The sequence below is a fragment of the Rattus norvegicus genome, chromosome 2, assembly GCF_036323735.1.
Source record: "Rattus norvegicus strain BN/NHsdMcwi chromosome 2, GRCr8, whole genome shotgun sequence".
Taxonomy (NCBI): domain Eukaryota; kingdom Metazoa; phylum Chordata; class Mammalia; order Rodentia; family Muridae; genus Rattus; species Rattus norvegicus.
Genome location: NC_086020.1, coordinates 114,065,850 through 114,090,340, shown reverse-complemented (window position 1 = coordinate 114,090,340; position 24,491 = coordinate 114,065,850). Strand labels below are relative to the sequence as shown.

At 45.4% G+C, this 24,491-nt stretch overlaps 1 protein-coding gene and 1 long non-coding RNA gene across 2 annotated transcripts in view; one reads left to right on the top strand and one right to left on the bottom strand.

The window, feature by feature from the left end:
* The window catches only part of Slc7a14 (solute carrier family 7, member 14), a 106,030-nt gene that overhangs the window by 9,470 nt on the left and 72,069 nt on the right, over nt 1-24,491 (bottom strand). Inside the window, exons 3-7 of the mRNA NM_001134615.1 lie at nt 21,045-21,281; nt 18,320-18,537; nt 10,683-10,829; nt 7,295-7,510; nt 4,445-5,322 (exon numbers count right to left, since the gene is read on the bottom strand). Of these exons, the coding sequence (NP_001128087.1) occupies nt 4,445-5,322; nt 7,295-7,332 (916 nt within the window). The 5' untranslated portion in view covers nt 7,333-7,510; nt 10,683-10,829; nt 18,320-18,537; nt 21,045-21,281. The remainder of the gene's footprint in view (nt 1-4,444; nt 5,323-7,294; nt 7,511-10,682; nt 10,830-18,319; nt 18,538-21,044; nt 21,282-24,491) is intronic.
* Nucleotides 16,643-20,156, top strand: LOC134485894 (uncharacterized). The gene is made up of 3 exons (XR_010064209.1): nt 16,643-17,053; nt 18,284-19,249; nt 19,822-20,156. It is a non-coding gene; the product is annotated as an uncharacterized LOC134485894 (long non-coding RNA).

Sequence of the window (24,491 nt, the reverse complement as noted above, 5' to 3'; positions counted from 1 at the left end):
GGGTCTGGAGTTCAAGGTTATTCTGGTGCTACATAGAGAATTTGAGGCCACTCTTGGATATAAAAGACATTGCCTCAATGAACAAACAAACAAACAGGAGGAAGAAAAGAACATTTATATCCTGGCATAAAGCACACTGTCCAAATCCCTAGTCCTATCTTCTAATTGTAAAGACAAGACCATCTTCCTCAGAAGGATTGAATAAATTATAAATAAAGACATGGCTGTTCTCATGGGAAAGGTACTGTGAGCTAGGCTACCTGATAATGAATTCTTTCTAGGAGCCTAGGGGACGGGGGATAGGCCTGAAAGAGACCCAGGAGCATTCCACTTTGTCATGCTCCCACCCTAGTATGTCACAGTTCCCGAGATGGTGTTTGACCCCTGGAGATGCTCTACCAGCCTGCATCCCCTCAGAGGAAAGAAAGAAGCTGAGCTCGGCTTCGGGCTCACTTTGTTGGGATTAATACACACTTACTGTTTGTATCATTTCTCTTGTCTAATGGAAAGGGAGTGCCGGGAAATCTTGTCAGGGCTCAGTGAGTTATGTTCTTTTGAAGGTCAAAGCTCACAAAACACTGTTACAAATCCTCTGATTAAGATTCACTTCGAGAAGGCTAGATAACAGAGCACACACCGTCATCCCCTTATGACTCAGCTGTTAACCAGGGAAATTTTGTCAAGAAGCAATTGATTTCATAAGAAGCTTCATTTAAAAATATCTCTACTGTTCTTCCCAGGAAAGTTGCAGTGTGCATGAAGAAACAGCCCGGGTCTGGGAGCCTCATCAATCCAGAGGAGGGATATTTATTGTAATTGTGTAAGATCATTAAGTATTTTTATAATTCAATTTGGGGCTACAGGAAAGCTATACTTATATAGGAAAAATCTTGTTTTTGCAAAACAGACTTGGTAACTAGATTACCTTCCCTGTTTGTCTTCTCTCCATAACAGCTCTCAAATTTGAGCGTGAATTAGAATCATCTAGATGGTTAAGTCTTATGTTGCATCCCAGCTAGCCCACCTTTGATATTAGGACCACTGGTTTGAGGTGACATTTCGGGAAGTATTGATTCAGAAGACTGTAGATTTTTGAAAACCTGGCTGCACATTAAAAATTTCCTAGCTGAGCTCTAAAATCCTACTCCATGCTTGACGACGCTCGGGGTGTTTTCCTCTGCTTGATAACAAGCAAGGCGGCTGGAGCTGGGGATGGTTCCCATTGTGTGCTGCTGTGTGAGCCAGCCTGCCCAGGTCGGTGGACAATGAGTGACTCAGAGCTCTGGAGATAAATGTTTCTTAGTACTTTCTCCATCGTTTTCTCATGGCTGAATAAACCAAAGCGTTGCAAAGTTATACAAATTTTCTAAATTTATAAGTCAAGGTTAGAACAAGGGCTTCTATTTGAACCTGGCCCTGCTCGGTGCCAAAGGGGCCATTTGGTGCCATGGGAACCAGGGATGTGATATAGAATCCTCCGTTATAAGTCTGTGAGACTCTGTGCAAAAAGGAAAATGCTTGCCTGGTAATTTCCTGTTCAGAAATTACTTGGAATTCAAGACAGCAGTAGCAGCAGACTCTTAACCCAGGCCCAGGACCCTGCACATAGGGTATGACCAGGAATTCAGGGCCAATGTCAGGTTTTAGCCACATCAAATATTCAGATCAAATAAGAATATTTGTTCAGAGGTACGTGGTGAGGTGATTTGAACCCTAGAACTAAAGCATGGGTATTCTGGATTCAAGAACCTGCTCTGCCACTAACTTCGGTTATCTGACCTTTTGGAGTGTTAGTTTAATCTTACGTAAAATGAGTGGGACAGAAGTGGTGACAGGTGGTGTAATTACCATAGTGGCCATGGTAGGGGACTCTAATTTAAGAAGCTCATGGTTTGTTTGTGGTGCTAGGGGTCAAATCCAGATTTTTGTTCTTACCAGGCAAACACTTTACCAAGCCCTGTCCTGGCCCTGATAAGGGACTCTGAACTTGTTTTGCCCCATCCCCAGAGTGCTAGCCTTAGGTCTGCAGAGTTTGGCTGTGGGCCCTTAAGCAGAAGCTACTGTTTCTTTATCTGTACAGTAGAGATTGCCATGAGATTTAAACAGTGAGGCAAGGCCCTCACAATAACTTGTAAATAGCGCTGTATTTTTAATTACTCCTAGGAGACAAAGGGTTTGTGTATATGTATCAATGATCTTTTCTTTACTGTTTCACTTTTTAAATAAAAAAAAAATCTATAGCAGTGTTCTCCGCCTCCCTAACGCAGTGACCCTTTAATAGAGTTCCTCACGTTGTGGCGACCTCCAACCATAAAATTATTTCATTGTGACTTCATAACTGAAATTTTGCCAGGATTATGAATTGTGATGTTAATATCTGATAAGCAGGATATTTGGTATGTGACCCCAAAAGGGTTGTGACTCACAGACTGAGAACCACTGACCTCTAGTGTCTTCCTAGGCATAAGCATTTGTGAAATCACAGGAAGGTTTTTTTTTGGGGGGGGAGGGGAAGAGTAGACTTATTAAATGTTCTACAAAGCTCATGTAAATAGTCTCTAAAACTATGGGGTGGGCACCTGGCTGTGGGCCACCCTGTTCTGGATGCAGAGGCCCCTCCAGCTTTGCCTGTTCAGTGAGCCTGTGAACATGGGTTGAGATCTGTTTTCATTCACTTGACAGTCACACAACTAAAATCTTTCTACCTACTTCAGTCACTTCTGCCTAGAGCAGCCCTCCCATTGGCTAGCTACAGTGCAGACACGTGTGAAGAGAGATGAGAACGTGTTAATAAAGCAAACAGACGGAGAAAATATCAATGAGCCAGTGGGGAGTCCTCTCGAGAACACCGACTGAAACTTAATAGAGGACTAAATAGAGAGGGAAAAGTTGGGATAAAATGCTCCGAGAAGACACAATGTAGCCTGGAGAGTTAGACTCTTGGAAAAACTTGCCGTTTCTTTTGGTTGCTGTTTTTCCTACTTCCATCTCATTAAATCGTTCCTTCAGGTCCCACTCACATCTTCCCTTAGGCCCCAACCATATCTTCCCTTCAGATCCTACCCACATCTTCCCTTCAGGCCCAACCCACTTCTTAAGGTCCCACCCACTTCTTTCCTTTAGGTCCCACCCACATCTTTCCTTAGGTTCCACCCACATTTTCCCTTCAAGTCCCATCCCCTTCTTCCCTTTAGGCCCTACCCACTTCTTTCCTTCAGGCCCCACCCACATCTTCCCTTCAGGCCCCACCCACATTCTATTTTTTCCAAGTGCTTTTCTGGCAACTCTCATTTTTCTCTCCTCTGAGAAGTACGTCATTATCATTTAAGAGGTATTTCTTGAGCACGTTCCACAGGTGCTTTGCTCTAGGCACACACTGGTCTCAAGTAGTGGACAGGCTGCTAACCAATGTGAATGCTTACTTTAACCTGACCAGCTGATCCATGGCTATTTCTCTTGCTTTGTTAGTCAGGGAATGCTTAGTGTATAACTCTCCTGCTCTGCAAAGCTCCTTCACTAAATATTTGGGGAACCCTCAGGGCTACCAAGGACAGGCGCGGTGAAAAAACGAACTTTAAAATGTGCTTAGATACCCCTCTCAAGTTATCACTGATCCACCCCCAGCCACCTCATCAACGGTCAGACTGAATCAATACAGAAAAAAGTATAGTACAAACAGACCACAAGTCCCATTAGATTTCTTGGGAAGGCCTGGGGCTCTTGAAGACAGTGAAAGTGAGTTTTGAGAATAGCATGCATTTGCATCAGAAGATGGCAGAGGCTCTAACAGAGTCAGGCCCCTCATTAATGGCAGACAGAGGTCGGCAAGCATGGGCGCATGATGGACACCTTCTGTTGGCATTTGACAGGGCAACATAAGGACCTTGGGGGACAAAAGCCAGTGTGAACTGACAGATGTAAAATGGTGCCGTGATAAAAGCTGTGTTGGAAAAATAATGCCCCAATCCACACTTGGCTCACACTTTGTTTACTTAAAAAATTAGACCGTAATTGACCTTTAAGTTTAATTTGGTCATATTAAGATCAGTGAACCCTTTTATAATTTACCAGAATTTTTAGTTTCTAAGATAGAAGTCTAGCCAACCATCCCCCACATCCTACTATATCTCCCTCTACTAATGTTATGCCTTTAAGAAATGGGTATTCATTTTGAGCAAACCTTTTCTGGCACTAATTATTCTCACACGCTGACACGCAATATCAGTGACTGGATATTAATGAAGTAATGGATTGATAGGCATCGTTCTTCCAAGAGCGTATCAGGCGGAACAGGGGTCACTGGCTTTATTGACCAATGAAGAAAGCGTGGGTCTGTAGAACCAGCCCGATGGAGGCGTCTTATCCAGTTAGGGCATAATGTTGGGATAAGCCTGCTCAAGACCTTAAAAGAGGAACGCCCAAGGCTCCAGAGGACATCGCTTACCCACAAAGCACCAGACCGCAAACCGGATCCATGTGATGGTGGAGAGCTTTAGCATGAGATAGATATTCACCAGCATGGCAAAGGCAGGCACAAAGGGGAGGCAGGGGGCCATGTACGGCAGCTTCTTGGGGTTCTCTGGCTGCTGCAGGATGACGAACACCAGCACGGTGATGAGCAGCAGCATCAGAACAACCAGAAGGATGGCCCACCAGCTCTGGCCTGAGATGTACTCGGAGCCAAAGATGACGAAGGAGCAGAAGATGAACATGAGGATGAACAGCAGGAGCACGCAGATGGTCACTGTGTGCCCGGTCGCTGCCGTGGGCCGGTCCATTTTGCCTGGAAGCCCTAGCCGGATTCTCATCGTGTAGTAACGGGGTCCGATCAGCTTCTTCAACTTGATGAGATAGATGTTTTCTGATTCATCGGCTTCTATGCCGGTGGTCATGTCCACGGTGCCATAGTTGGGGTGGTTGACGTTGTAGGCGGACTTATCCGATTTCCCTATGAGCATCTCATTGTCTCCCAAGGACGGCAGGTTCTTGGCCCCACAGGTGTTGGTGGCTGGGCTGGAAAATTCCTCCCCTTCACTCACGGGAGAACAAGTTTCCTTCTCACAGTCAGCCAGGATGCCTTCCTTCTTCTTGGTGTGCTCCTCAGACAGGAACTTGACAAAACCATCGATGTCGCTCTCAGGCTGATAACGAAGAAGCAGGACACAGACAGAGACCAGGGTGTAGGCGAGGAGCGTGCCGATGGACATCATCTCTATCAGGTCCCTCAGGCTCACCAGCAGGGAGAGGAGAGCCGCCAGGAATCCTGATACGATGCAAGCTACCACTGGCGTCTCTGTGTAGGAGCTCACATGAGCCAGGAACCTGAGGGAAGGTGCAGGCACAGGGTTAAGGGTCATAGCACCTGTGGTGACTGATTCTAACATACCAGTATGTTAGAACTGCAACGTCAACAGCTTGCTGAGGTTAGCTCCTCCTGGCCCCGCCCTTCTGATTAATTCCTGTTTTTACCTCTGCCCGCTACACCATTCTCAAAGTTTGGATCAGGGGATATCATTAAAGAATTCACTTTACAGGATTAGGTGCATCCTCCCACTGAGGCCAGAGAAGGCAGAACTTTGCTACATATGTTTTGGGGGCCTCAGACCAGCCTGTGTATGCTCTTTGGTTGGGATGTAAATAAATAAAATAATTTAAAAAAGATTTCAATTTAATTTCATGGTTTGAAGACATTTTTCTTTTGAAGCTGAAGGTCCTATTCAGTATGTGACAAGAAGGGATGATCGAATCTAGGAGGTATGTCAGGAACCTACACGGAAGCCCGCCAAAGCGGGGAAGATCTTCAATCTGAAGTATTTCTGATGCTTGTTGGGAATGAGTATTCTCACAAGGCCTACGGCAACAGAATCTTTGAAGGTGATACTTTAAAAGACACCCGACTTTCCAAACCTGAGGGACAAGGCCTTGCAAGCAAAGGTACAGAGGTGGAGTTGGTAAAATAAGAAGCTCATAGACACAGGTTCAAGTCCACCTGAAGATGAGGTCAGCCAAGGTGGCTGAAATATGGGTCCTCCGGCAGCTGATTGGTGAGCCCTAAGGAAGTTCTCCTGCCCTCCTCCCTCTTCTTCCGGCCCCGCCCCCTCCATTCCTCTCCTGCCCGCCTCTCTCTTCTTCTGGCCCCGCCCCCTCCATTCCCCCTCATTTCTCTTATGAATCTCATAGCACTGTGCGCTAGGCCCACAACATCTTTCCTCTTAGGGTTTTTTGTTTGTTTTTTAATGGCAGGAAAAACCTTATGGCTGTGTAAATTTGTCACCCCATCACCAATATCATCTCAGTCCCTTTCTTGATCACCACAAACGCAGCTCCTCTGGGGTGAGTAGAGGAAATGGAGCAGGAAGTGTCAGCTAGTGGCAGAAATAAAGCTTGGAACCTGCTCTCTTGACATTGCTGGGAGCTACTTGGCCTCCCATGGTAAACACTGGGAATCAAGAATAGGGGCATGTCCTGTTTTGTCTGTGCAAAATGGACCAATTCATGGCTACCCAAAGGCTGGCACTTCAAAAGTGTTGCTACTATCAAACGTCTGAGCATCAGGGCTGGAGGGATAGCTCAGTGGTTAAGAGCATGGGCTGTTCTAGAGGAACTGGGTTCAATTCCCGGCACCCAAAAGGCAGCTCACAACCATCTTTAACTCCAGTTCCAGGGGATCTGACACCTTATGGCCTTCAGAAGCCAGATACTTGTGTGGTGTATAGAGACATGCTGGCCAAATACTCAGACAATTAGAAGTCTGAGTTTCAGAGCCAGACATGTTAATTTCTGGTAGAATCATCTGCAAGACAGAGTGACTGCAGGAAACAAAGGGGCCACAGCAAACAGAGCACCCAGCTACCAGTGTTTACAACTGTTCCTCAGACAGCAGTTTTCATTACAACAACCATCTTCTCATCAGAGGATCTTATCTCCTCTCTGATTGTTAAATGTTTTCAGCTTCTAGGTAGCTATGCCGAGAGAAGCCAGATCAGAGTCAGGCCTAAGATTTCCCTGGGATGGGCTCTTTCTTCTGAAAGTACCCTTACTTTCCATGTAGTATTGTGGACCAATAGTCCACACAAGGGAAATACCCCCATAAGAGGAGGGAGAAGGACACATGTCAGTTGGTTCTGGACTGAGGGACTTAGGGTCAAGTGAGAGTCTGTTTCAGTGTGAGCTTTTTAAATCTAGACTTTGGCAAGGTTCTGAGTCTTTAGGGAAGGCAGTCACCAAGATGGCTATCAGCAGTCGACGGCCCTCCTAGATAGGAGCAGCAGAGTAGAATACATTTCCTGAGGACCCCTTACCTGAAAAGCAGCCCATCACCGGCCATGGCATAAATGACCCTGGGCATGGGGAAGAGGGAACCCAGCAAGCTGACGGTCAGTCCTGCCACTGACCCAATGGCCACTACAAACTTGGCAGCATAGAAGCCATGGGCCACAAACATCTCCATGAGCGGGGACTCCGTGTCAATGGCATAATAGGGCACCATCAGAGTTAAGATCATGCTCACCTGTGAAAAGAGAAGAGACAGGCTGGAGGCAGACAAGACTGTCAGTGTGGACAGGGGACCCTGGCCTGGAGACAGGCTTTTATGGTAGTTTGAATCTGTCATTAACTGGCCATGTGGCTTTATTTTAATCCATATGATTTCCATGTTTTATGTCTTATCTGTCTGTCTGTCTGTCTGTCTGTCTATCTATCTATCTATCTATCTATCTATCTATCTATCTATCTATCTATCTATCTACATCCATCATCTATCTATCTATCTATCTATCTATCTATCTATCTATCTATCTATCTATCTATCTATCTATCTATCTATCTATCTATCTATCTACATCCATCATCTATCTATCTATCTATCTATCTATCTATCTATCTATCTATCTATCTATCTATCTATCTATCTACATCCATCATCTATCTATCTATCTATCTATCTATCTATCTATCTATCTATCTATCTATCTATCTATCTATCTACATCCATCATCTATCTATCTATCTATCTATCTATCTATCTATCTATCTATCTATCTATTTGTGTTTTGAATGTGTGTGCATGTGCCTGTGTGCACGCGTGTGCGTATACACATGCTTGCATGCAATGGTGCATGAGTGGAGGCTGAAGGACATCTTAGGGTAGCTCAGTTCTCTTCTTTCATGTGGATTGTCTCAGGTTATGTGTGTGGCAGTCAGCACCTTTATCTACTGGGCTATGTCACCAGCCCAAGGACAAGATCTTCCCTTCTTTTATTCCTTTGGGATCCTCCCAATTCTTACCTGTGCACTCCCAGCTGAGCATTCCCATCCTGAGAGCTCCAAACTCTGAATGTATTTTAGACCTCCACAGACAATGAGCTGACAGAACCACATTAAGGACTGACATTTGCATTTCTTCTGCCTGGCTTAGTGCTGGGGGTCATGAATGCCAACAATGAACTGTGGCATCAGAAGGGAGCCAATCGTACTCTGTAAAGCCACCGTGTCTCTACTTAATCAGGATACACTTGTCTGGGGACTCGACTAGGGGTCCTGCTTTCCATTCTATGTCAAAGGTCTGTTATAAAATGGTTTCTTTAGCATTGGCCCTAAACAATGGATCCAGCAGTCACATGTGCCTCTCCTTGGAATATAAAGAACAACCCTGACATGAAAAAAGGGAATTGTGAGCCAGAAATGGGGAGGGTAGGTCCCATGTAGACCACTCCTTTTCCTGGTTGTCAGGACCCAAGGTGCGGCCCAAGTTGGAAACCCACAGACCACCAGGGACGATTATGCCACGACAACCCAGCAGCTTGCTAGCAGAATAGCTGTTTACTGACCAGGACAAGACCAACTGGTCCCCAAGGCATGGCTGAAGCTGGTGTAGTCCAAAAGACAGTGGTCCTCAGGGATGGGCTACTTGCCTTTGAGGATGCAGTAGAGTGGTTGGAAGAGTGTGGTTGATTCTCAAGGCAACCCTCAGAGTCTCTGGCCACACAGGTCCGTAGGGGCTAAGCTGCCAGATTGGTAGACGCAAGAAAAGTGCCCTGTAATCTCTGAAGGGCCATTTAAGGAAGGAACCATGACGGTAGGAGTCATTGTGTGTGCGTGATGTCAAGGCCCTCTTCTCTGGGAAGTCGGGAAGAGGGAGGGGTGGGATGGTAAGAATGTGGAGCGAGACGGCAGGGCAGAGGAGATCTATCGCTCCTGCCCTGACTCCTCTCCCACTATGCAGGGACAATCAGGGTCTGAATAATACAAAGCCACTGAACTGTGTGTGCATAGAGGGGCATAATAATTGGCCCATTGATAAAATGTCTGGGTGGGCAACTGAATTGCTATCAATAGACAGCTCTGTTTTGCATCTTTCCTTGTTATCCGGCTTAAATATGATTTTTTTTTGCAGGGGTCAGGTAATGAGGGATTGGCAGGTTGACAGGCTCAACCCACATCCTGACTCCTTCTAATCGTAATGACTTTTGACTTATTAGACATATATATTTCTTCAGATTAGTATGCAGAATCTCTGGGGGTGATGCCCAGCAAACTATACTTTAAAGCCAACCTATGAATGCTGTATTTCCCCCGGTTCTAGTGACCCAAATAGATAGGCTTCAGGACTTGGGGTGTTTGTATCCTGGTGACTGGTCAGATGGCCATAGGAACTAAGAAGATGTCGGGTGAGGCAAATAACTTCTATAATAGAAATTCTGCCATGGGGACTGAGAAGTGAAACATTAGAAGTATGTGTGGGGGGTGTACTTGTGGGTCCGGAGGAGACCAGGCTAGAGGCTTCATTCTGAGGGAAACCCCAAGGGTGAGTTTGAGCTGGTGTCAGAAGGCTGAGCTGAAAAAAACTGCACTTCTTCCAGATTTCAGGGCAAAAGTGTTTCCCAAGGACAGTGTGTTCTCACCCCGGTCTGTGGGAGCCTTGCCTCTTCACTGCCGGGAAGCTCCCAGAAGACAGAAGAGCATTGAAATCTCTGCACAGAGGTCACAATGCTTCTGCTTGCACACCACCCGTTACTGCCAGCCTATGACCCGAGCCCCTTGGACAAGAGCCCAACCCTTGCACACTATCCCTAGGCACAGGGAAGAGACTTGAGAGGCACAGGCTGAGGAGAGGGCTTTGGGTTTTTTCTTCCCCTCCATTTTGAGATCCTGAGGTGTTTTTTTTTTACTTGTCTCCAATAGGTAGAACTACAGGGGGACAAAGAGAAAAACCCATGCAAGCACCAACCAACGAGGACTGAGAAGTCTATGTACTGAGACAGGAAGAGTCAAACTTGTACAACCACATTTGTTGCTGTTGTGTGGGTGTGTATGCCTGTGTGTGCAGGTGTGTGTACAGCATTGTGTCTAGGATGATTACGTATTCCTCAGGTGCTGTCTATCTTCCCCCCTCCCTCTCCCCTCCCTCTCTCTGAGATAGGGTATCTCACTGCTCACTGGTGTGGAACTTGCTAAGAAGGGAAGCTGACTGTCCACTGAGCCCCAGGGATCTGTCTGTCTGCCTCCCCAGAGCTGGGATTACAAGCACATACAACCATGCCTGGCTTTGGTTTTTCCTGTGTGCTGTCAGGATTGACCTCATATTTTTGTGCTTGCACGGTGATCTCCTTAGCCCCAGAGCCATGTTTTACGATAGAACATAAAGAGCCATGAAGAAGGTCCTACTGGCAGTTGGTACTTACAGACACATACGCTGTCAGGCAGATGACCAGGGATGCAGTGATGGCATACGGGATGGATGTGTTGGGGTTCTTGGCTTCCTCGCCAGTGGTGGCAATGATGTCAAAGCCAATGAAAGCATAGAAGCACGTGGCTGCTCCCTGCAGCACCTGTAAAGATGATGTCATCTGTTAGGCTCAGAAGATGAGGGACAAACCATGGCTTAAACGTGGTGCCCACAGTTGCCCGATGCTCGGCAGACACTCTTGAGTAGCTCAGGGCATGGGGAAGAGCTAGGGATCAGCACCCACGCTCTGTTTCACTCTACTGTATAACTCTGGGAAGTTTCCTCACCTATTATATACACATGAGAATTTTATGGCCAAATAAAAATTGGACTAGCCAACATTTTTTTTTTTGGAAAAATAATCAGTGTGTTTTTTTGGGGTCATAGAACACAGGGCCTCATGCATGCTAGTGAGGTTTTTGACCACTGAACTGCCCCCTTCCATTGTGCTACCTGTGTATTTTGTGCTTTATCCTTAGTTTTCACCTAGCAATGCTCAACCATGTTGTAAATCGTTGTAAGGAATTTTTGGAAATGTGCAAAAGTACTTTCGACCGCCATGAATACATTGGACGTGAGCTGCTGGCCTTCTGTGGGTGGGATGCGTATACTTCTGAGCAAAGTATTATTCTGGCCCAATTCAGAGAGATGTCATCTCTGCTGTAACTTCTACACTGCAAGGTTTAGATTTCTAGTGCCTTTGAGAGGAAGATGGGGTAGAGACCGGCTTTCTGTTCCTTTTGGGGTTTGAATGACCTAGTCTGGTATGAGGTAGGTAACTGGACAAAGGTGGGCGGATGCCAATCACCAAATAACGTTTGCTGACGTCTGTCTGCAGGATTGAGGTGACCTCCAAGAGTGGCTGGACCTTCAGTCACAATGTCATTGAAATCCTTCCATCGGGGACCATGTGACTGACTCTCTTTTAAGTGTTCTTTCCTAACCTTGATAGTCTCCCTGTCAAGTGACAATGAAAATATGCCTCTTCAAACAGTTGAGATGCTTTGTAGGGGGCGATAATCTGGTGTGTTCTGGATGAAGACACAAACTCTGACCTGGGACAGGGGTCCAGGAGGACAGAGCATGGGGACCACTTTCCTCCCTTCCCACTCATGGTTTGTAAGGGAATAACGTGTTCATCTTTCACCTTCCCCATTGACTTCTTCATATGCACAGACAAAAATACTAGATAGAGCTAGTAAAATGTCTCAAAATTGATAACCTTTCTCAAGCTGACCAGAGTAACCTCCGCCCATCTGTGAATAGGGGCCGTTTTATATGGAGGACCCCCAACTGGTTAGGCCATGTTCTAGACTCCTAACCTAGGATTTCTGATTGAGGGTTGATGGTGTTATGGGAAATTTATGGATTTTTCTAGAAAAGAATCACATTTTAATTTTCACTAGTCTTTAATTAAATTCTGGGGTTTCTTTTGATTATGGGTGTACTATAACTTTTGTCATCAATAGAATCAGGTATTTTCACATCATGGGACTTTGGCAGAGATAGGGAAAAATTGTCTATGCTGGCCTACATTACGGGAGCTTTTAGATATAGGTACTAACAAAGAAGTGTACTGCCATTATGACACCATCTAAGAATATGTATTAGTTCATCTCAGTAGAATTTCTTTATGATTTCTGCATAATTAGGTTCTTCATTTGAAATTTCACTCTAATGTGGGAGGTCATGCACTTTGCTTCACCATGTTTAAAGGGAACTAGAGCCCAGAGAAATGAAGAGCTGCTCGCTCCGGTGGATCAAGTGGGCATGGGCCCTCCCTGGGAGAGAAGAGACCTATTCTTCCTCCAGCAAAGCCTTTGTATCAGGACATGGAAAGTTGCTGTCAGCTGCCAGAAGAAGAAAGGAAGCATATTTTACTGCATCATACAAGCAGGCAGGTCCGCCATAGTGGACGTTTGTTTATTTTCACTTCTCTGGGGAACAGCGCTGATTTTCAAGGATGAACACATGCTGGGATTGCAGGCTCACGAGGCTGTCTTAATCATATTGAAGCCATGCTTTAAGGTAGGTCTTAGTTTTCTTTTTAAACAAATTTCTTCTTCTTCTTCCTCTTCTTCCTCTTCTTCCTCTTCTTCCTCTTCTTCCTCTTCTTCTTCTTCTTCTTCTTCTTCTTCTTCTTTTCCCCCTTTCCTCCTCTTCCTCCTCCTCCGTTCACATATACACGCACGCGCACATGCATGCACACACACACAGACACACACACACACATACACACACACACACACACACACACACACACACACACACACCTCTCATAAATTTACAATGACCTGGCACCATGAGATAGACTGAGGCAAATCCTTCTGAGAAGGTGAGGGGGTGGCAGCCATGCTACACGAGGAGTTACAGGGAGCCTGAGAGTCTGCTCTGAAAAGCAGGAGAATGGATAGAGGATCATTTTCTTCCATCACTTTGAAAGCATTGTGTGCTCCAAAGGGAATCCCAGAGTCATGCATGCAGGTGTGTCTAAGCCTCCTAGGAGTGTAGTCTTTATAGACTGAGAGACCTTCATTGTGTTGTAAACTAGCTGGATGACCTAAGATATGTTTCTAATTTGTTGGAGATCATGGTCTTCATTACTAAAATGGAGAGGGTAATAACTAACAGGGTTAAATGATTAAATGAGATAAATTACAACACAGAATGTGGTATGAACTCAATATGAATTAGCTTTTATTGTAAGTACTATTATTAGTTCTGTGAATTGTTCTAGGGTAAATGAAGCCCAGGGGCACAGTTCGGAGTTCCTCCTCCATTTGGAATATGACACACTTTATGTTAAGTGCTACCGTGTGCCAAACACTGAGTTTGGCAAGGAGAAGAAAGTACTCCGAGATTGGCCTCATGGGCTTGAAGTCCTGGGGACACTGCAGGGGCGCAAATGTAACATAGACTGTAGAAATAAACTGAAAAATATTAATAGGCATCTATATTATTTACAAAACACAAGTGCTTCTGTTCTCCAAATGAATGAAGGAATGGATGACAGTTATTGATAATGATTAAATGCTAGAAAACTGTGATCGAGCTGGGAAGAAGGGAAATACACTTGTAAAGAGGATGAAGATTTGTCTGAGCTTACATATGTAGAATTGGAAAGCTATGTTAGTTGAAGAAGGACCAGATCAATCAAACCCAGAGCATTTGAGGGCATCTGGGGGTGGTTGAGGCAACCATTACTGTCTATAAACTTGAGATCTAACACACAAGGTTAAACTGACTCCAGCCTAATAAGATGGATGAAATAAACAAAATCAGCAGAAAGTTCATTCTGTTTTAGTTGAGTTAGTTTTCCACTTCATTTTGAGAAAAGGTTTCCGTTCATGATCTTGGATGCTCTCCAAGTCAGGAGCCGCTTACCTGTGTCTCTGGGCTGCTGGGATTCTGGGTGAGCACCATTGTGCCCCACTACTTGATTAGATTATTTCTTTCCTCTCTATCTCTGTCTCTCTCTTCCTCTCTCTGCCTCTCTAACAAAGGTAAGTACAAACAAAGGCATGATCACTACAGCCGCATTCTCCCTCACTCTCTCTAGATGTCAGAAGGCCATCAGCATTGATGGTCAGAATACCTGTAATGTGTGGAAAAACCTGTGTGTGCTAAGCCAGAGCGATGCTTACACACACAATTCAGAACAGGCTCACCCTGCCAACAGCTCTGCAGAGAAGCATCACATCTCACGTGGTTGTCAAAGACATTGTCGTGAGGGCTTGCTACTCAGTGTGCAGGGTCCCTAATGGCTGCTCTGGGCTTTGGTGATATTTGTGAGGGATTAGGATGAGGTGGGCTTCCCATATTGTCTTGAGAAGCTTCAAGACGCTAGACAATAATTTGGCGCCTTTATCTAATTTACTGCCAAGGTGACAAGACAGAACGACAATGTTAACAGCATTTTCAACCAGCCTCATGCCCCAGCTCTATTAGCAGCTTGTCCACAGTGACAGTGGAATGTGTTAATAGGTTCCAACAAATGGATTCAGACAAGGAGACCATGAAAAACAATACCTTTCCTTTGGAGGCCTTCGGAATTCCTCACAAATTCTTACTATGGACTATTTTCCTGGGAGCTATTTGTGCTGGTAAAGTATCTTATTTGGTTAAAGAAAAACCATAAGATAGCATCAAGAACAAATAACACGAAGGGCGTGCACAGCCAACAGTGTCCAGGGGCTGAGAAACTGTGGATGGAAGCAGGGGAGCGACCGAGGGCCAGAGTCACTTGATATGGGGGAAATGTTTGTTGTTCTTGAGCTCCTCAAGACCAAAGAAGCGTTTGACCCAGAACCTTTAAGTGAGTAAACCAGTCCTTAAGCTATTTTCTTTGGAAGGAGGTGGCTGGAAGAGAATTGTGGGGGCCCCATTGCCAGAGGACTGGTTGTCCATTAACCCTTTCGTGGCCCTGGTGAGTTGTGCTTAACTCACTGTAATGGTGTCCTCAGGATCCTACCTCATTTCCTCACCCCCTGGTCCCTAAAGCACAGTGCACCCCAACACATCTGGAACTGAACGGCAGGGTTCGGTTTCTCTGAGCAGCACAGACATTCATGTAGCTGCCAAGTAAGGAAACACAGCTCTGTTGACCTTTGTCAGGTAAGAGTGGGAGATGCCTTTACCACTGTGGCAGATGATGGAATCCCGAGAAGGGGTTGGGATTTTACAATATGTGACTTAGATTCACGGTGGCCTTGCTGGACAAGAGAAATGATTTGTAAGCAAGGCTGAGGCAGAGCGAGGCCAGGTTGCTTCACTAGGGAAAGACATGTTTGAAGCAGAAATCCAAGGCCAGGCAGGGAACAGGGAGATGAGTCAACATCTCACACGTGCCCACTGTACTTAGATAAAAAAAAATTTTTTTTGTCCCAGCACAGGGGCATACATTTTTTTCGTCTAGGGAGAATGAATATGCAGTAAAAAACAAAAAACAAACAAACAAACAAACAAACAAACAAACCCAAGCTCCTAACCAGGCTCTTTTGGTGGCCAATGACAAGGTGAGTTCAGCGTCCAGAGATTTAAACAAAGCTAGATGGTCTCAGGGGGTTGAACCAGGAGATGGGGTATGAACCAGCTGGACTTCCGGTCGCTCAGCACTGGAATGAAATTCCAACTCTCGTGCTTACCAGGACTGTCATCCTGGGTAATTTAAATGTCAGTTATCTTGGTGCAGAAGTGGAGATGATTGGGCTTGTGAAGAATAAATAAATACATATTAGAAAGAGTTTGTCACAAAGAAAACACTAAATGGTAGGAAAGTCACCCTTCTTTATGCCTACATTTAGACCTTTTCTTTCTGTAGAAGCAAGTGAGAACCTAGGGTGCATAAATTGAGGCCCCCAAAGGTAGGTCTGATGACCCCTTGAAGCAGTGGCCTCTTGACTAGAAAAGGCATAGAATCCCTGAAGCAGGAAGAAGACACCCCCCAAAGAGAACAAAGACCGCAGAACAGAGCACCAGAGGAAAGAAAATGTTAAACGATGCATCCAGGTTCTTCGCGGCTAGGAATGGGGGATCGTACAGAGCCCCTCACTCCTTCTGGTCCTCTCAGTGGGGCTGAGCTACCATATGTCTAAAGCCTGAGTGAAGACAGAACTTGAGATCTCTTAACTGTTTCTTTCAGGTCCAATATTCCATTTCAGAGGCCGGAGAGTGGCTCTGCAGTTAAGAGCAGCAGCTGCCCTTCCATAGGATGGGGCCTTCATTCCCAGCCCCCACATCGTGGGTAACAACCATCTGCAAATCCAACCCCGGGGGCTTTGCTCTCTCTTCTGACCTCTGCAGGTACTGCATGCACTTGGTGCACAGACAGACATACACTGGTGCACAGACAGACATACACGCAGGCAAAATATCCATACACACACAAAAAAAAACCTTCAATATTCTAATTCTTTCTGAAGCTTAAAGAAAATATGTAAGATTAGTTGCTGGCCCTGGTCAGGGACTTCAGACCCTGCGCTGACCAACTAAGTGAAGTAGGGTCAGGTTACCGGTGGCACTGAGCCTTGTGCTGTCCAAGTGCATGGTGGGGATAAAACATCACCTGTTTAATGTTTGGTTATAAGGGCAGAGCAACAAAGATGGGGCAGGCATCTAGAACGGTAGTCAGTACTCTCACAATACTACACAGAAGCAGCCAAGAGGGTGTCCTTTTCTGTGAGCATTTGGTACAAGTTTGTCTCTTTCCTTGACAGAAGAGCTAAGGGCACAGATGTGAACTGGTGCCCAGTGCCTTCCAGTAAGTCTTCCAGCCGGTCACCCCTCACAGCCTTGAGAAACACGTGAGGCCGCTTTCAAGAGTTACATGTGAGTGCAGTTGGGGTCTGAGGAGCCCTCCTCCTTTCCTCTCTTATAATCTGCTGTTTCTCTTGTGTGATAGGAAAAGTACAATTTGTATGATAAGAAAATGTAGACTCGGGATCCAACAGTGAGTCTTTGTCCTCTGTGAGAGGAGAGATGCGCTTTGTGGTTCTGTGGAATTTCTACAGAAAAGCAGCAGACTCAGTTTTGGCTTAAATGACTTGCTTATTTCTCTGCACCGAGTAGCAGGACATGGCTTGGAATAAACAGAAGTTATTTTGAGTGTTCTCCAAGAGTGATTTCTGATCCCTGGACATCTTGGAGGAAAACCAGTCTAAGCAAAGCTACAAAAGCAAATTGAGTAGAGTCCTGCACTTTACCAAAAAACAGACTGACCCACCTCTCTGGGCCTCTGGGTAGTCACTCACATGTGAAATGAAGGGACAGGACCTGGAACGTCTATGATCCCTCCATCTGGAAAATTTCTCATTTATGTTCCACTGTCAAACAGAGTCTTATGATTTTTACCAATAAATGCACGAAATAAATATTTTTCAGTTCCACTGTAGGAAGAAGTGAGGAGAGACTTAGAGGTACTGGGGAGGAGGTCTAAGGTGTCCTTTATGTCCACCTCGTCCTCTTGCCTCACCCTGACTACACTAGCTAGACTATGTGCCTCTCAGGACTTCGAGCTGTCATTCTGTTGAAACTCCTCCAGTGCTCTTAGGCCCCAGTGGGACTCTCTTCCCAGCTTTGGATATTGGAGTCTGATTATAAATGATTTCCCCCTGAGACAAACGCAACCCTTTCCTATCTACGCAGTCTTCTGGCTTTCTTTACCGATTTCTCTCTTTCTGTGCATGGCTGCTTCTCTTAGCAGAACTGAGCTGTTCCGCAGTCTTTGGAACCAGTACTCCTGGCTTTGGGTTCTGATTCTGCCACATGCTGTGCTTAACAGGGAGTCACTGTCTCTCTCTGGGTGCCAGTGTTTTCATCCTTTCATCCCACTCGTGAGGATTTCCCACCCAAGATCATTGCGATGAGACGGTGCACACAGTACTTAGCGTGGAGGTAGGCGGTCGAGAGAGAGGACCACTTCAGAGCTGTCACCGCTACCTGTGTGGACTGGGATCTCAGCGAAATGGCCAATAAACAGTTCAAAGTCAAAACCCTTCTTCAGAGCATGCCAATTAGAGGAACATGCTCCCTTTAAAATGTGTCTTAAACTATTTCCAGCATGCAGGGCACCCCACCCTCTGAGAACAAACTCACCCCTGACCAGCCGTGGGGCAGGAACTGGCCTTCAGCCCAGTATTTGCCATTGACGAAGAAGAGGCCTGCGATCATGATGAACACCCACACTGCCAGGTTCAGCACATTGAGGACGTTGTTGAAGCCCACGGAGTTCTTCACACCCAGAGCCACAATGATGGTCACAATGACCGCAATCACCAGAGCCAGAAGGTCTGGGTATGATTCCTCCCCTTTCCCTAGAGGAGGAAGACATGGTTAATATTGTCTAAGGAGGAGAAGGTGCCCCGTAGACTCATTCTGCCTCTTCGAACCTGGGTGGTTACAACCCTTAGAGTGGTGATTAGTCTGTCAGAAAGAGCGGTGAAGGCTGCCTGTCTGTCTTTCTCTCTCTGTACACACAACACGCCATTGTCATGGTCCATAAGCAGATATAAATGTTTATCTGCAAATGAGGAAGTTTGGGACACAGCTAAGATGGCCTCGAGTCGTGCCGTAGATCAAAATTCAGGACACGTAACAGTCACAGTGTACCCGTGTAGGCATGGGAAGCGCATGTAGTCAGGAGCATCTTGGGACATTTGAAACACATAGATAGGTCTAACGTATTTGAAAACTCCTTTGCCTTCATTATTGTAAGCTTTGTGATCTGTATGATTTCTATCTCATTCCCACAATCTCTGCTTTATTAGCACGTATTAAAATGTGCGTATTTGAAAGCCATTCTGGTGGTTTCTCGTTTGCAGTGTGGGGTTGCAGAGAGAAAATGCCAGGGGCCCGGGTCCTGCTGATGCTTGGGTCCTGGTGGCTCAGACCATCCATTGCCCAGTGGACTCCTGCCCTCTACAGAGAGGAAGACGCATTGCCTCAGCAGCCAGGGAGCCTGGATTCCTGCTGCACTTTTGCAGGCAGCCCACCGTGAGGCCTTGGGCACAGTGCCTCATCTGCAAAGTGAGTGGGATGGATGACTGATTTGGGATCATTTCAGAATTAAAATGGTATGAATTCTGAATGCAGCCATGATCCTTATACTTGTCACTGTGGCATTGGGGTGAGCAGCAATTTAAAGAAAAGACTTATTTTTGTTATTTGTGATTCTCTGTGTCTCTGTGTCTGTCTGTCTCTGTCTCTCTGTCTCTCTCTGTCTCTGTCTCTCTCTCTGTGTCTCTCTCTGTGTCTGTGTCTGTCTCTCTCTCTCTGTCTCTGTCTCTCTCTCTCTCTCTGTGTGTGTGTGTGTGTGTGTGTGTGTGCATCTGTGTGTGCACATAGCCCTTGGATGCCCTGAAATTGAGTTATAGGAGGTTGTGAGCCACCAAACATAGATACTGGGAACTAAACTCAGGTCCTCTGGAAAAACAGCAAGTGTTCTTAACCACTGAGCCATCTCTTCAGCCTTGGCCAGCATTTTTGTTAATTAGTTTTTGAGGTAAGTGCACTGAAGTCAAATGATTTAAGAGAGCCTTTGATTTATTTTTGTTCTCTCTCTCTCTCTCTCTCTCTCTCTCTCTCTCTCTCCTCTCAAGGTCTCAAATGACCACATAAGCACTGTACTGCTGAACTCCATCCCTAACTGTCTTGGGAAATTCTGAGGCAAGACTGCAAAGCTTCAACTATCAGTATGAATCCTGTGGATATGGAAGGATGTATCAGGTATCAGGACGGAAGCGGTGGCAAGTCACAGCTGGTCTGTCTCCTGGTACTTGTTAGATGACCTTTGACCACTCAGCCCTTGCTCAGTAATAGGATGCCCTGCGGAAGTTGGTTGAACCGGAATCCATTTTGTTCCTTAAAATTGTTTATTTGGAAAAGAAAACATTCATTTATTAAAATATAATTTATAAAAAAATTACAAGGAAAATCACGGTGAAGTTTCTACAGTTTCTTAGGTTGCATTGATTTTATTTTTACAGTTATTGGCAGGATGCATGTGCGGTACAGCCCATGTCCATTGCTATGTGACATTACATTATAAATTAATCTATTTTTTCATCTTTTTAGTTGCCAGTCACACAATATGCATCCACAATTCACATGGTCATTTGTCCCACTGAAGAATTTTTAAAAATTACAGTTGAGCACCCATAATCTAAAATTCCAAAGTTTGAGATGCTCTGGAATCTGAAACGTTATGAGTGGCCACCACAGTGCCACAAGTGATCAAATTCACACACACAATGGAACTTTATACAATGTATCGAATAATATCTTCAGGCTCTGTGTCTGAGAGGTACATGAAGAACTAATGAGTTTTATGTCAGACCTGGCTGTCACATGCCAATCCCAATATCTTATCATTTATATTTCAAAGTCTGAACAAACCTCCAGGTCTAAAACCTACTGGTTCCAAGAATCTCAGAAAAGGAGTGTGCACCCCATAAAAAATAAGACAGGGATGAACATCTTTTTGTATGATGTAATAATGAAAATTAGAATAATTTACTTTAGAGTGAAGAATTGCTTTGTAAAAACAAAAGGAAGCATTTGACATTCTTGACACATTTTTTCCAAATTGATGTGTGTGTGTGTGTGTGTGTGTGCACGCACACATGTGGACGTGCATATGTAGGTATGTGTGCATGCATGTATGTGTGTTCTGGGAATACCAAACTCAGGTCCTCATGCTTACCCAGCAAATACTTTACCCACTGAGCCATCACTCTGGCCTCCAGACTGCATTCTTAAAGGAGAATCTAGCCATCTGGCTCATGAATTTGCATGTTAGGGGGAAAGGACCATGTGATCTCACCCAGGCCGTTGAGGGTTCCCACGGTGTCCACCATCCAGCGGCTGATGGTGTGGTTTGCCAGGGAGTCAAACATACTGCTCAGGGCACTGGCACCAGCTGCAGTGCCTATCAGGTACTCCAGGATCAAGTTCCAGCCAATGAAAAAGGCCACGAACTCCCCAACAGTGACATAGCTGTAGGTGTAGGCAGATCCTGTGGTCTTGGGGACTCGAACTCCAAACTCTGCATAGCACACACCTACAAGGGACAAAGAAAACAAGTGGTGGGCTTCTGGAGATAAGCTAACATCTTGGTGCCTGACACTGTTAAGAAGATATCAGTAATCTCTGCCCCATTGGCACCAATACTCAGAAATTTATGTATAGCCACACATCACTGAATGATGGGGACATGGTCTGTGAAATGAGCTATTAGGTAACGTCCTTGCTATGAGAAGACTGTGGTGTGCTTGTACAAACCTAGTTGGAATAGCTTGCAATATACCTAGGCTATGAACCTATATATGCCATGCAGATACATACACCTAAATAAATATGTATCATATAGCTTATTACTCTGAAATACAGGAGAAAAACGCTAGAAGGAAGAGACACAATGAATGTTGCTATATGCATTGCTGGTGCAATGTGGCATACTGCTTTGCTGTAAACTTTTCCTTTTATAAGTGATATTTAATATGCTGATAAAGAGTGCATCATGAAACAAAAGCCGGTAATGGAGGCATTTATTATCCTTATCACATATCATGTCCTGCACACAGCTGTGTGCATTATGCATTTATACTGTGGGCAGAGCAGTGGGTCTGTATCTATGTCACCACAGACAGGCTGAATGGTAGACATTACAGGGTTGCAGCAGCTTCCTGGCCTAGTCAGTAGCGACTTTTGAGCTCCATGAGGGTCTTATGGGACTAAATCATGTAAGTGGCTATCACTGACTAAGATACTGTTATGTGGACAGTGTGTGTGTGACACAATTCCAAGCCATTCTAGCCATTTCCAATCTCGTCTCCTAAGAAGCATTGGTTGTTTGTTTCTTTGGATCTTTTGAGAGAGGAGCCTCACTGTGCAGCAATTCTACTTTGGTTTCTGTTGCCATGATGACCAGAAGCAACAAGGAAAGGAAAGACTTACCCTTTCAGGTCACGATCTATTTTTAAAAGAAGTCAGGAAAGGACTCCTGGCAGGAACGTTATAGGGCAGGAGCCACAGAGAGCACTACTCACTGGCTTGTTGTCTCTGGCTCTTGCTGAGTCAGCTTTCTTGTACATCCCAGGACCACTTGACCGGTTAGCACTGCCTACAGTGAGCTGCCCTCCTTATAATAACCAATAAATCTCCTCAGGACTGTCTGGACTGGACAATCAACTCTCTCTTCCCAGGTGACTCTCAGCTAGATAGAATTGATAAAACTAACCAGGCTAGTAGCCCTGGCTGGGCTTTGACTCACTATGTAGATCAGGCTATCCTCTATCTAATGATAGTCCCACTGCCTCTTCCTCCCAAGTGCTGGGATTATAGGAACGCATTACCTTGTCTGGCTTTCAAAACCTTTTTGACCATTGTACTTGGGAAGGCAACGGGAACAAATTTTCCTCAACGACTGAGAAGTGAACTATATTTAGAAAAATCCTCATTTGTTGCACATTTCTATTATATTCTTTCTATTATATTCTTTACGTGGGAGAAGCCCTGAGTGCAGGCCTAACTTGGGCTGACCCAACCAATGACGGTGGGTAGACTGCACAGTGACATCTTTCTTTTGGTTTTACACATTACAGGAGATGCTCTTCCCTTGAGAGTGATACTCAAGCTGGCTGTGGAGATGCTGCACTATAGCTAAGGGGAAGACAAAAGCGCACAGATAAAGACATAGTTATCAATAAAGGAAATTGCACACAGCCCGAATTGGATCAGAGAATATCATGAAAGAATGTAAGAACCAGAATAAGGAAGCCATCTTCTGGACAGGACAGGGTCATCACATCCACAGCTAAGCAGCAGATGCTGCTTGTACAAGCTCTGCACAAGATCAAGCCAGTTACCGTTCCACCACCGGGCTGGTTATGACACCCCAACTCTAAGTGAGAGCTATTGGCAGTTGATGGCTGCCAGAAGACCAGGAGGAGTCAGTTTTTTATAGGTGAAGCCTCTAGTACGTTGCTGATGCTCCAGTAGATAGCCCTGTACCCGTACACATATGGTCAGCATTGATTGGACTCTGGACGACAAGAGTGCTATGAGACAGTCTTCTGGATTTGACATGACCATTGCAGTCACAAGCACACAGCAGCTGTGGCTTCCTGTATGAGTTGGGCCTGTTAACGCCTATCATGGACGGGTGAGGGGCTAATGAGGCCTCACACCTCCCTAGGGGCTATTGGGAGCTAGTGGATTCTAGAGGAGCTGAATGCCTTTCTTCAGTGGTATAACCACTGAGAGGTTGTCCATGCTTCGTTGAATAGTCCCCTCTCCGTGTTCATCTGGCAACCCTAATTAAACTTGGGTAGACACACGCACGTGTATACACATCATGTGGAAGCAGAAGGGAACCAGATGAGAGGAAGGCAGTCAGTCGATGTGGAGAAACAAAAAGAGGGGGTTGGGAGATGATTACGGTTTCGATATATTATATACACGAATAAAGCCATCAAAAATAAAAAATAAGGGGTTGGGGATTTAGCTCAGTGGTAGAGGGCTTGCCTAGCAAGCGCAAGGCCCTGGGTTCGGTCCTCAGCTCCGAAAAAAAAAAATAAAAAAAAATAAAAAATAAGAAACAAAAGCTTAATTTCTTTCTACACCTCATCAAAGAAAACCATTAGGTGCACAGACACTCTCACAGACGATCTTTTGCTGAAAAGGATCAAAACGGGTGGTCATTCAGCCTTGAATGCCCGTTCCTTGCAGGGAGAGACTTCCCACTAGCATGCAGCTTAGCTTGCTTTGGCCAATTTCCCTACCTACTTACCGACTAACTCAGCATTTTCCTAAATAAATGCTGACGTCCTAACTCCCCCACGTTGTGCAGCACCCACTGTTACACACCTACTAAACCAGGCACGCTAGCGTGTGCTACAGGCATCACCTGCAAGTAACAGGGACTTCCTGACCCTGAGACACCTGTTTGACTTGAGGAGTTTAATGCAGAGCTGGCCCCATGTTGTCGAGTATGAGATAGCCTCATATTATATCCTCTGGAGGGGTAAGCCCGGTCTTCATGGTGGATGAAGCAGCTTCTTCTTATCTCAGAGGACCAAGAAGAAGAGAGCTTAGCTGGAAGCATACTCTGTACAACATCCAAAGGCCCGTCTGTCTCCAGTGGCCCACATCAAGAAGACCTGTCTGTCATCAGTGGGCCACCACCTCTGCCCAGCAGCCATGCCTTCTTTCTCAATGGTTCTACACCCTTTCTAATAGCTCCTCCAGCTGGAGACCCAGAGTTTCAACA